At 43.2% G+C, this 12,741-nt stretch overlaps 1 protein-coding gene across 3 annotated transcripts in view; it reads left to right on the top strand.

Moving 5' to 3' along the window:
* The window catches only part of LOC131696604 (membrane-associated guanylate kinase, WW and PDZ domain-containing protein 3-like), a 142,703-nt gene extending 131,107 nt beyond the window's left edge, over positions 1-11,596 (top strand). The window contains exons 15-22 of one of the 3 annotated variants that reach the window (XM_059004119.1): positions 871-1,056; positions 2,100-2,285; positions 2,751-2,856; positions 5,602-5,725; positions 7,143-7,286; positions 7,451-7,589; positions 8,153-8,221; positions 8,791-8,924. In XM_059004119.1, the coding sequence (XP_058860102.1) occupies positions 871-1,056; positions 2,100-2,285; positions 2,751-2,856; positions 5,602-5,725; positions 7,143-7,286; positions 7,451-7,589; positions 8,153-8,202 (935 nt within the window). In that variant the 3' untranslated portion in view covers positions 8,203-8,221; positions 8,791-8,924. Of the gene's footprint in view, positions 1-870; positions 1,057-2,099; positions 2,286-2,750; positions 2,857-5,601; positions 5,726-7,142; positions 7,287-7,450; positions 7,590-8,152; positions 8,241-8,790 lie in introns of all 3 variants that reach the window. The other 2 variants (XM_059004118.1, XM_059004117.1) reach the window with 2 other exon arrangements.
* The last annotated feature ends 1,145 nt before the right edge of the window (positions 11,597-12,741 follow it).

Consider the following 12,741-nt stretch of genomic DNA (forward strand, 5'->3'; position numbering starts at 1 on the left):
AGGGGAAAATGTAGGGAAAGAACACCAGTGTTGAGTACGATTGCTGTGGATTTTAAAATAGTGTTGAAATAGTGTGTGGGTCGTCACTGAATCAGACACAGAGCAGTGGGTGGTGACACAGTTTCAATACCAACACAGGTGCTGCCACTAGATTATCAGCAATGGTAGCCCTAGTGTCACATTTAAGCTAAAAATAAGTTTGCCCACAAATGGTGCGCACTAGTCCCACTAAAAGGAACGTCCCGCTCCAGGAACCTGCTACACTACTGACCCTCACAGTACTTAGCTTTGTATTAAATCCTCTAAACTGACCTGCTTCTGGACTCCCGGAGTCCCGGCATCCTCACGGCGACTCCAGCCTCTTCAAACGGCCTTGGCTGGGCAATGCCTTCACGAGCATCGTCTTGGAGGGGAAGGGTTTTGTGTAGTAGTTCTCTCCATGGGAGTGGACTCTCTCCTCCTCGATGTCAACACAGCAAGCTTTTGCTCCGCGCCTGTCTGTATGGCTGTGGCGGTGCAGAAGCTTTCAGCTGTGCGCAGCGTCCCCAGGCACACCCCTCAGCCAATCCAGACCTCCCGATCAGCTCAGCGCTGGGCAAGCCTAGCTGCTCAATTAGTTCCCAGCTGCACACATTTGCACAGGAACCTGTAACAGGGCTCTCCCTGTCACAGGACACCACATGAAAAGTTTCTATGGTGCTAGCTGTTGAAAGAAAACATAAGGATTGCTTGTGTTGAAGACATGTTTGAGAACTAGAAGATGGAGTAATTTAGCGAGGAGAGAACAGTAGTAGAACTGTAAGCATCTACAAGATTCAGTGCCTATGTTGTTAAAGATGATTCTTTTTATTTCACCCCAAATAAAACTAGACAAAATATCTGATGAAGAAAGGAATGTGACCCCTGAACCCTTGCTAAACGGCTCCCCTAAAGTGCCCCATATCGAGGTGCCAAGCAGACTGCAGGGGGAACCTTATGAAGTGGTGCTGCAGAAAAAAGAGAGTGAGGGGTTTGGATTTGTGATACTCACTTCCAAAAATAAACCACCCCCTGGAGGTAAGGGAATCCTGTTTCTCTTCCGCCGCATAATTACAGTGAGCTCATGTTGAGACAGAGGTGATGTAAAGTGTAATGCTGAGAGGGAGAGGTGATGTAAAGTGTAATGCTGAGAGGGAGAGGTGATGTAAAGTGTAATGCTGAGAGGGAGAGGTGATGTAAAGTATTAGGATCATGTTGAGACAGAGAGAGGTGATGTAAAGTATTAGGATCATGTTGAGACAGAGAGAGGTGATGTAAAGTATTATGATCATGTTGAGACAGAGAGGTGATGTAAAATATTAGGATCATGCTGAAACAGAGAGGGGTGATGTAAAGTATTGGGATCATGTTGAGACAGAGAGGTGATGTAAAGTATTAGGATCATGTTGAGACAGAGAGAGGTGATGTAAAGTATTGGGATCATGTTGAGACAGAGAGGTGATGTAAAGTATTAGGATCATGTTGAGACAGAGAGAGGTGATGTAAAGTATTAGGATCATGTTGAGACAGAGAGAGGTAATGTAAAGTATTAGGATCATGTTGAGACAGGGAGAGGTGATGTAAAGTATTAGGATCATGCTGAAACAGAGAGAGGTGATGTAAAGTATTAGGATCATGCTGAGACAGAGAGGTAATGTAAAGTATTAGGATCATGCTGAGACAGAGAGAGGTGATGTAAAATATTAGGATCATGCTGAGACAGAGAGAGGTGATGTAAAGTATTAGGATCATGTTGAGAGAGGTGATGTAAAGTATTAGGATCATGTTGAGGTAGCTTCAGCACTCGTTTTTTCCACCAACATATTTGAAAGCTCATCAATAAAATATTGTTTGCAGATAGTTAAAATGCAAATTTGTAAAAGGTTCTGCAAAAAACATTTGAACAGGTCCTGCTAACAGATTAAAGGTGCTCCCCTCCTCCTTATCCACATGCCAGTCAGACCTGGCATCTTCCCATATGCATTTTAATTGTTCTGTGCCAGATTTATGCTCTGAATCGGTGTGCTGACTCGATGCAATTCCAGTTAGTTAACATATTTCGCTATTGTATTTCTTTGCAGTTATCCCGCACAAGATTGGCCGTGTTATTGAGGGGAGCCCCACTGACCGCTGTGGAAAGCTGAAGGTTGGTGACCGGATCTCTGCTGTGAATGGCCAGTCCATCGTTGACTTGTCACACAACGACATTGTGCAGCTGATTAAAGAGGCAGGAAACGCAGTTACACTGGCAGTGGTTCCAGAGGATGGTAAGGGCTCGTAATGAACTGATCTGGGGGATTTTTATTGTCATTTTACAATTCCTCCAAATTCAACTTAATTTCCGCTTCAGAGAAAATTCACGTATTACCTATTCTGGAAGCCCAGCTTAATAAACGGGACAGAGATTCAAACTCATTTCCTGTAAACACTAATGGGAAGAAATAGCAGAACCTATTTTAGTGCAAAGTATGGAATCCTATTGTAATTGCAAACAGGAATCCTGTAATGAATATCCAGCATCGTCACTGAAAATGGTTTACACCAAAAGTACAAGCCTGTGCCTCTATTTGCGTAGATTGTACTTGTATCAATGCACAGACTGGACCTATTCTGTAATGTAGATAATTGAGTACAGTGATGTTGTTTTTGTTTGTGGTACGCAGCTGGAAATAGAAGGCAGTGTCCTCTCATCTGTACCTGCCAACACTAAGCCAGTGCTTTGTTTCTTTAAGAACACAGCGGGCCTCCCTCAGGCTCCAGCTCAGCCAAGCAGAGCCCGGCACCACAGCACAGAGCAATGGGACAGACGCAGCCCAACCAAAGAATGCTGGAGGACAGGTATGAGTCACGCTGGTGTCAGACAGAGCAAGCCATCATCGTCAGTGCAGGGAGAAACCTGGGCTGTCTGCTCAGACCTGAATACCAAACACTTCAGCCTCTGGGTCTACATTACTACACGCACATCTTTACAGGAGAATTGACCTGCGTTTCAACTGCTGTGAAAGAAATTGTACAATGGTTGAGGTGGCTAGGGTGTTTGTCAATCTCTTTGGGAGCAATATATACAGTGCCTTGCGAAAGTATTCGGCCCCCTTGAACTTTGCGACCTTTTGCCACATTTCAGGCTTCAAACATAAAGATATGAAACTGTAATTTTTTGTGAAGAATCAACAAGTGGGACACAATCATGAAGTGGAACGAAATTTATTGGATATTTCAAACTTTTTTAACAAATAAAAAACTGAAAAATTGGGCGTGCAAAATTATTCAGCCCCCTTAAGTTAATACTTTGTAGCGCCACCTTTTGCTGCGATTACAGCTGTAAGTCGCTTGGGGTATGTCTCTATCAGTTTTGCACATCGAGAGACTGAAATTTTTGCCCATTCCTCCTTGCAAAACAGCTCGAGCTCAGTGAGGTTGGATGGAGAGCATTTGTGAACAGCAGTTTTCAGTTCTTTCCACAGATTCTCGATTGGATTCAGGTCTGGACTTTGACTTGGCCATTCTAACACCTGGATATGTTTATTTGTGAACCATTCCATTGTAGATTTTGCTTTATGTTTTGGATCATTGTCTTGTTGGAAGACAAATCTCCGTCCCAGTCTCAGGTCTTTTGCAGACTCCATCAGGTTTTCTTCCAGAATGGTCCTGTATTTGGCTCCATCCATCTTCCCATCAATTTTAACCATCTTCCCTGTCCCTGCTGAAGAAAAGCAGGCCCAAACCATGATGCTGCCACCACCATGTTTGACAGTGGGGATGGTTTGTTCAGGGTGATGAGCTGTGTTGCTTTTACGCCAAACATAACGTTTTGCATTGTTGCCAAAAAGTTCGATTTTGGTTTCATCTGACCAGAGCACCTTCTTCCACATGTTTGGTGTGTCTCCCAGGTGGCTTGTGGCAAACTGTAAACGACACTTTTTATGGATATCTTTAAGAAATGGCTTTCTTCTTGCCACTCTTCCATAAAGGCCAGATTTGTGCAGTATACGACTGTGTTGTCCTATGGACAGAGTCTCCCACCTCAGCTGTAGATCTCTGCAGTTCATCCAGAGTGATCATGAGCCTCTTGGCTGCATCTCTGATCAGTCTTCTCCTTGTATGAGCTGAAAGTTTAGAGGGACGGCCAGGTCTTGGTAGATTTTCAGTGGTCTGATACTCCTTCCATTTCAATATTATCGCTTGCACAGTGCTCCTTGGGATGTTTAAAGCTTGGGAAATCTTTTTGTATCCAAATCCGGCTTTAAACTTCTCCACAACAGTATCTCGGACCTGCCTGGTGTGTTCCTTGTTCTTCATGATGCTCTCTGCGCTTTAAACGGACCTCTGAGACTATCACAGTGCAGGTGCATTTATACGGAGACTTGATTACACACAGGTGGATTCTATTTATCATCATTAGTCATTTAGGTCAACTTCTGGAGAGAGTTTGCTGCACTGAAAGTAAAGGGGCTGAATAATTTTGCACGCCCAATTTTTCAGTTTTTTATTTGTTAAAAAAGTTTGAAATATCCAATAAATTTCGTTCCACTTCATGATTGTGTCCCACTTGTTGTTGATTCTTCACAAAAATTACAGTTTCATATCTTTATGTTTGAAGCCTGAAATGTGGCAAAAGGTCGCAAAGTTCAAGGGGGCCGAATACTTTCGCAAGGCACTGTACTAATGATAATAGTTAAGTGCATATATGTGTGTGTTAATTAAAAATCTAATTTTAATAAAAGTAACTAATTTACTTTGATGGAACCCCAATGCAGTAGTGAAGAGGTATCACAGTGCTAGGTGTTGCATGCAGTTTGCTCCACACTGTAACAGCATTTCCTGCGTGGGTTAGTTTAGAAGTATATATAAAGATGGCACTGACCGCAGGGTTCTTGTGATTAGAGGAAGTATTGGAGGGGTATCACCTTTTACATTTTGTTGGGCTTAACATGACTTTGATCTTAATTTGAAGCAAGATTGCCTGTGTCAGTGCTTTAATCCATTACTGACTGTGCTGCATACAAGGATAATTACTTCCTTTAATAGAGAAATTAGAAGCGCAAAGGCGGCAGGCTTTAATCCACTGCACTTTTCTGCAGGTTTTTTAAATGGAATTTGCTTCTAGGTTTTTCTTAAACATGATTGGCATGTCGACATGTCAGAGACTCAGTTATTGCATATTGCACATACAATACTAACAGCACATTAGTAGCAATGCATATGCAGTGTGTGTCTGTATAGAGAGTGAAGTAGCAGCTGATGGCAGACTGTGTGATGTACTGTTAGGGTTCAATACCATTAAGGGGGGCTGATGAAGATCCAAAGTACTCAGGAAGCCTGACTGCTTTATGGAGCTCATGAGATACTGGAGATGGAAATACATTCTAGAAATCAAGTCCTGTAAAATGTATTTATTTATTTATTTATTTATTAGTTTGTATGCAAACTAGATAGCAGAACCACCAAGATGGATATACACGGACACACACACGCACAAATACCCATCCAATGTCAACATAGAGACAATCCTTTAAGGGAAAATAAAATACAACATATTAACGGGAGGATTATTTATTATATCTCATTGCCCTGGATTTCTAGGTCCCATTTAGAGACTGAAGATAAGAAGGATGACTCTGATGAAAGACATTCCTGGTCAGACTGCAAGTACATTCCCCAGACTGACCATGGAACAGCGTGGGGTACGGAGCCCAGACATTCCCAGGTACGACACACTGCACTCAGCACCGTGGAACAGCATGGGGTACAGAGCCCAGACATTCCCAGGTATGACACACTGCACTCTGCACCGTGGAACAGCATGGGGTACAGAGCCCAGACATTCCCAGGTACGACACACTGCACTCAGCACCGTGGAACAGCGTGGGGTACAGAGCCCAGACATTCCCAGGTACGACACACTGCACTCTGCACCATGGAACAGCGTGGGGTACGGAGCCCAGACATTCCCAGGTACTACACATTGCACTCAACACCGTGGAACAGCATGGGGTACAGAGCCCAGACATTCCCAGGTACGACACATTGCACTCAGCACCGTGGAACAGCGTGGGGTACGGAGCCCAGACATTCCCAGGTACGACACACTGCACTCTGCACCATGGAACAGCGTGGGGTACGGAGCCCAGACATTCCCAGGTACTACACACTGCACTCAACACCGTGGAACAGCATGGGGTACAGAGCCCAGACATTCCCAGGTATGACACACTGCACTCAGCACCGTGGAACAGCGTGGGGTAGAGCTCAGACATTCCCAGGTACGACACACTGCACTCAGCACCGTGGAACAGCGTGGGATACGGAGCCCAGACATTCCCAGGTACGACACACTGCACTCGGCACCGTGGAACAGCGTGGGGTACAGAGCCCAGACATTCCCAGGTACGACACACTGCACTCGGCACCGTGGAACAGCATGGGGTACAGAGCCCAGACATTCCCAGGTATGACACACTGCACTTGGCACCGTGGAACAGCGTGGGGTACAGAGCCCAGACATTCCCAGGTACGACACACTGCACTCGGCACCGTGGAACAGCGTGGGGTACGGAGCCCAGACATTCCCAGGTACGACACACTGCACTCGGCACCGTGGAACAGCGTGGGGTACGGAGCCCAGACATTCCCAGGTACGACACACTGCACTCAGCTACGCCATTCACAACTATGCGCATCTCATCCCTTTGATCTGCCAGTTCAACTGCTGCAAACCTGGGAATTCATCAAACAAGAAGAATTTGTTTTGGAGTGGTTTAAATCACAGCTGTAATACATGCTTTGTTTTTTCAGTGAAATGAAAAAATTCTCATTGAAAGGAGATGCATTTAACATTTTAGATTCCCTACAGAATGTTACTGTTACTAATCCATTAGCTTAACTTCAAATATTCAAAGTGGTTATATAGAAAGTTGGGGTTGATTCAACTGGCCTAATTTACTGGTGCATCTAAATACTACCGCTGTTCAAAATCTGAAAGGAAGGACAAACAACATACTCTCAATACTGCAAAGAATCTTGAAGGCACGCTGCAGGGCCCTTGTTTTAATTTTTGAAATGATGCTGGCATCATTTCGATCAGTTAAATGACCCTTTTGTGGCTTCTCTTTGCCCCCATACAGAGCACTGGCTCTTTCCTGGTGGAGCTGGAGAGAGCGTCCCGGGGCTTTGGCTTCAGTCTACGCGGAGGAAAGGAGTACAACATGGGCCTCTTCATACTGCGTCTGGCAGAGGAAGGCCCGGCACTCATAGACGGAAGAATACATGTAAGCTGGGTCTTCATGCATTGCTGCACACCATGGAAGTGCACTGTTTATTTAATGTGTTTATGAAAACAAATCGACTGACTGAGACTTGACTATTGATGCATCTTCTCTTACGATGTTTACTTATACAAACCTCTAAAAATGCTATGATTTTGTTTTACTAGGTGGGTGACCAGATTGTTGAGATCAATGGCGAGCCCACTCAAGGCATCACTCACACCAGGGCCATTGAGCTGATCCAGGCTGGGGGGAATAAAGTCCAGCTTCTCCTGAGGCCAGGACAAGGTCTTGTACCAGACTACAGTGAGTGCCTACAGGCCAGTACACTATCCCTGCATGCTAGGATTCCAGTACCCTATCACTGTGTGCTAGGATTCCAGTACCCTATCACTGTGTGCTAGGATTCCAGTACCCTATCACTGTGTGCTAGGACTCCAGTACACTATCCCTGTGTGCTAGGACTCCAGTACACTATCCCTGTGTGCTAGGACTCCAGTACACTATCCCTGTGTGCTAGGATTCCAGTACACTATCCGTGTGCTAGGACTCCAGTACACTATCCCTGTGTGCTAGGACTCCAGTACACTATCTGTGTGCTAGGACTCCAGTACACTATACAGCACCTCTATGCTGGGACTCCCACACTTGATCCTTGTCTGCAGGCACTCCAGTGCACTGTACTGTACTATGTGAAGAGTACCAAGTAATATATGTATATGTAAATATACAGTAACATTAGTTTAAAAAAATGGGAGTTCAAGGCCAAAAACTGGAACATTTATAACAGACTTACACATTTGCACGATTGCACCGGCTCTTTAATATGGTTTCTGTTGATTCTGTAGACGGTTCTCTTCCCTCTTCAGGTTTGGCCTCTTCTGCCCTCTGCTTCTACATGAAACCAGATCATCACTAAGGCTTCACTACTTTTCTTGGTCTGTCTTTAATAACTTGGTAAACCTGCATGTCTTTTCTACAGTACTACTTCTACTACTACTCGTACCAACCCTTCTAGTTCTTCTCTTTGTGTTTGAGTTTTAAACTTAGCTGTCCTTTACCTTAGATCCTCCTTTCCTGCTCTAATCTCCCATTTTTACCACAAAACGTTCGAGGAAGGATTTGTCCTAATGAGGTCTTATGACTAGAAAGATCAAGGGGTTTTCATTTGATATGTGCTGCATTTCAAATATCTCAAATACCTTCCTCTGATATATTAATTGCATAAAGGGCCCAACTTGTGTATGTCTTGCTAAAATAGATTGAGTCTGTCCCAATTCTGAATGCAGTGTGTTATATACACTGTAGGTCCAGTAGCTGCAAGTATCTTGCTTTTCAGCCAACTATATATTACAACATTTATATCAATATGATTAATTTGTAGGATCTTCACTAAATTCTTAAAGTTCAGAGGTAGACAATATATTGAATTCATGTCTAAATCTATCAAGCAGATTACTTGCCATTATAACAATTGAATGTTAAATGTGTGTATATTTGTTTTTAGTTCACATGGATCCTATGAACGTTTCACCTGCAAGCTTTCCAAAAGAGGTCACATCTTCTGAAGAACCACCACCTTTTTCTCCATCCTTCAATTCCACCTCTACTCCTGAGTTCACCCCAACAGCGAGACAAGAGGATGCCTCAGTGAGAGACTTTGCCATCGCTCCAGCGGGACAGTTGGATAAACCTGTCAGTGGGGAGACTAGTCCAACAAGCACAGATAAGGGACAAGACATTACCAACAACAAGCTGGCCATAAAAACAAATGAGAAACGAGAGAGGTCGGCCAGTCCAAGAAATCCTGACGCGAGGAACCAGCTGCAAGTTAAAAAGAAAGAGTCCAATGTATCCCGATCAGGACGGTCCGCCAGTCCTAGGAAAGCCAACCGGGAAAGATCTGACATGAACAAAGAGAGATCACCCAGCCCGAGGAAGACTGAGAAGAACACAGCTGAACTCAAGGACAGATCTGTGAGTCCAAAGAAGGGAGAAAGAAAGGACTACTCAGAAGCAACCAAAGAAAGGAAAAGTCGCACTAAGGAGCAGCCAAACATAGCCCGAACTAGATCGTCCAGCCCTAGGAAAGCACACAAGAAGGAACATGCAGAAGAAAACAAGGAGATGCTTAATTCTGGCGCTGACCGACAAAGAATAACCAGCTCAGGCAAGGCAGACAAACATGGCCATTCCAAAGAAAGCAGTGATAGGTGGGAACACCCTACTAGGAGGGAAGATGGACTGAAGAACAAAACAGCCAGCAACACTGAGGAAAAGCCTCCTGTGGGAATGAGAAAGAACCATGAAGAAAAAGTGGCCTCACCGACCAAGGCCCAAGAGCAAAGAAGAGAGGCCTCGGAGGAACTGGAGAAAGACGGAAAGCCACAGAGAAGCAGGTCACCAGACAGGAGGCGCAAAGAACGACCTGTAAGAGAAAAGGTGAATAAAGAAACCCAGGAACCGACCACACTGAGCCAGAAGCAGCTTGGAATAAGAGATGGGGAGGCGAAGAGGCAAGATTGGGAACACAAAAAAGACATGGGTCATGCTGGTGGTTCAGAGAACAACGCTACCTCCGGGGGCAGGAAGGCCCCCATCACTCCAGGGCCTTGGAAGGTTCCCAGCTCAGTAAAAGTAGGGGCCGAGAAGCAAGAGAAACATACTTAGGTGAAGAATCAGGCTTTAAAAAGGCATGAAGGCAGTTTGCGATAAGGTTTTCCTGCTCTGAGATGCTGAAGAGGAAAATTATTGTTTTTGGACACTTTCACAACACTGTTAAAATGAAGGAAGAAGTATTTTAAGACCTGTATTACTTCAGATAATATATTTAAAATGTATTTTTCATCCCCAATGTGAAAATTCAGTATGGCACTTTTTTGTTAATGTTAACTAATCAAATACAATCAGTTTAGTGTCTGTGAATGTCTGTCTAGCCAACCCAAACACACAGTACTCCTGTCCTTAAGCATGTGCCAAGAGGGGATTCTGAAAAAAAAACATGCATGTTCATCTTAACATACTGTATAACAAATAACTCTTAGTTGCACTGGTTCATGTATACAATATAATGAAGGGGTAGTACGTAGTCCATGCATGGAGGAAGGAGACTAAATCCAAGCATCTGACTGTCATTTGCAAAATCGCACAAGAAATGCTAGCAGGATTTACTTTACTGAATGATGTTTATGCTTTTTCATGCATGCATATAATTATTTTTAATGATTTTCTGTTGATAAAAGTTTTGTTTTTCCCACTACTTGTTTGTCAAATTCTAATAGTGTGAATCACAGTAAACGAATACATAGTAGTGCAAATCATAAAACAATAACCAAGCGGTGGTTTCAGTTGTTCTTGTTATCTTTTAATGGCCCAGATTCATTGTAAAATATGATGTTTTTAGTGTTAGTGATGGTCTAACTTCTTGAGATATGTATTGAGCCATTGTAGTTTGGTGTAGGGTTCAACTTTCACAGAGAATACAGAACCACAGCCTGCTGCTCCACACTTAAATGTTGTTTGTTGTTACAAAGTGTCTATTATCTTTTGACAAAAATCTGTAGGCTACTAAAAATACTTGTGCTTAATTCCTGTTTCATGAATCTGTTATACAGTAACCTACTCTGTATTTTATGTATCTTTTGTTATTAGTGGTTGTCAGATTGAAATCCACTATTTCTCCTCAATAGTACAGTAAATGTATTTGAACTTCGTTTCTGTTAACTCCAACACAATTTAACAAAGATACAACTTAATGCCTGTATAAAACACCCCAGCAATTAAAACTTAAATTCATCTTTTTTCAACACAATCTCACTAGATAGAGCTGAAACAATCACACTGCATATTGTGCAATATATTGAAATCCAAAAATATTTTTTTCCTAAATTCAGAAACCAAATGCTGGTTTGAAATATCTCACCCTTTTCAATAACTTTTTAAATTTATGAGCGACTGTAATGAATGAAACCAAAGCTACAAGTGAACTGTGATTGGATTTAGAACTCCAGTATAAGCATTACAAACACTTTTAAACTGTGCTGTACGCTGTATTGTATGTCTTCTATGCTATATATTGTATACAGTTTTCCTCCCTGAGCTAGAACTCATTCATATCCTTGCTTGTATATAATCAAGTGGCCTTGCCAAGCTCAACAAAGAAGCCTTTTGGTTTCTACATGATGTGGTCGTTGTAAATGCTTATATATTGTACAGCACCTTTAGAAATACTTTGCTCCATTATTATAAATTAATCACTCTGTTATTTTTGTATGAAAAAAAATAAAATATAGCATATAAAATGGAAAACCTTAGTTTACTTCTGGTCATGGTATTTCTGTTCATGCACTGTAAAATAAACCAACAAAAACACTTTACCTGTACACAAGGCTCTCAGGGGCACCTGGTCTGTACCTGTACACAAGGCTCTCGGGGGCACTTGGTCTGTACCTGTACACAAGGCTCTCTGGGGCACCTGGTCTGTACCTGTACACAAGGCTCTCTGGGGCACCTGGTCTGTACCTGTGCACAAGGCTCTCGGGGGCACTTGGTCTGTACCTGTACACAAGGCTCTCGGGGGCACCTGGTCTGTACCTGTACACAAGACTCGTGGGGGCACCTGGTCTGTACCTGTGCACAAGGCTCTCGGGAGCAGCTTGTCTGTACCTGTGCACAAGGCTCTCGGGGGCACCTGGTCTGTACCTGTACACAAGGCTCTCGGGAGCACCTGGTCTGTACCTGTACACAAGGCTCTTGGGGGCACAGTAAACCACGTCACATAGGAGAGCAGACAAGCAGAGCTGGATCTCTGTCTGTCTTCATTCGTCTGCGTCATAATACCCATATATTTACTTCTGGACACATACAATTCAGTTTGTCTAGCTTGTCTGTTTAACACTGAAAACCGAATATTGCTTGTGGTCTACTTGATCACGATCCAGCCTGTATTTCAGGTGCACCACTGTCACACTAGTGGATTGTTACTAACTGTGCAGAATGACAGAGACAAGTGTTAGCTGTTTTGTTTGAAACATGCATGCAGATGAATTGTATACCAACTGCAGTGTATTTCTGGACCAGATCGCTTTGCCTACATTACAGCAGCTTTTGAAGTTACTGCAAATATGAATACAAACAAAGGGTAGAACTAGACTCAGTTATCAGGAACTGGACAAGCTGCTGAATCAGGTTGGTTTCTAACCTCCTTTGCAACAGGTTTAGCTTGCATTATTCACTGTGTGTAGCAGATCTTTACACTAAAATGCTGCCTCGAAGTCTCGATGTAGAAACTACAGAAATGTATTTGAAATGTGCTCCAAGACAAAGATTTCTGAACCCGTAAACTATAAACGAACTGTGTTTAAATGTTGCCATAATTCTCATAGCCAACATGTTAACAGGCTTGATAATAATACAGTGGGGAAGTCTGTCAACACTTTTTAACCGCATCATTAAATAA

This window comes from Acipenser ruthenus, chromosome 29, assembly GCF_902713425.1.
Source record: "Acipenser ruthenus chromosome 29, fAciRut3.2 maternal haplotype, whole genome shotgun sequence".
NCBI lineage: Eukaryota > Metazoa > Chordata > Actinopteri > Acipenseriformes > Acipenseridae > Acipenser > Acipenser ruthenus.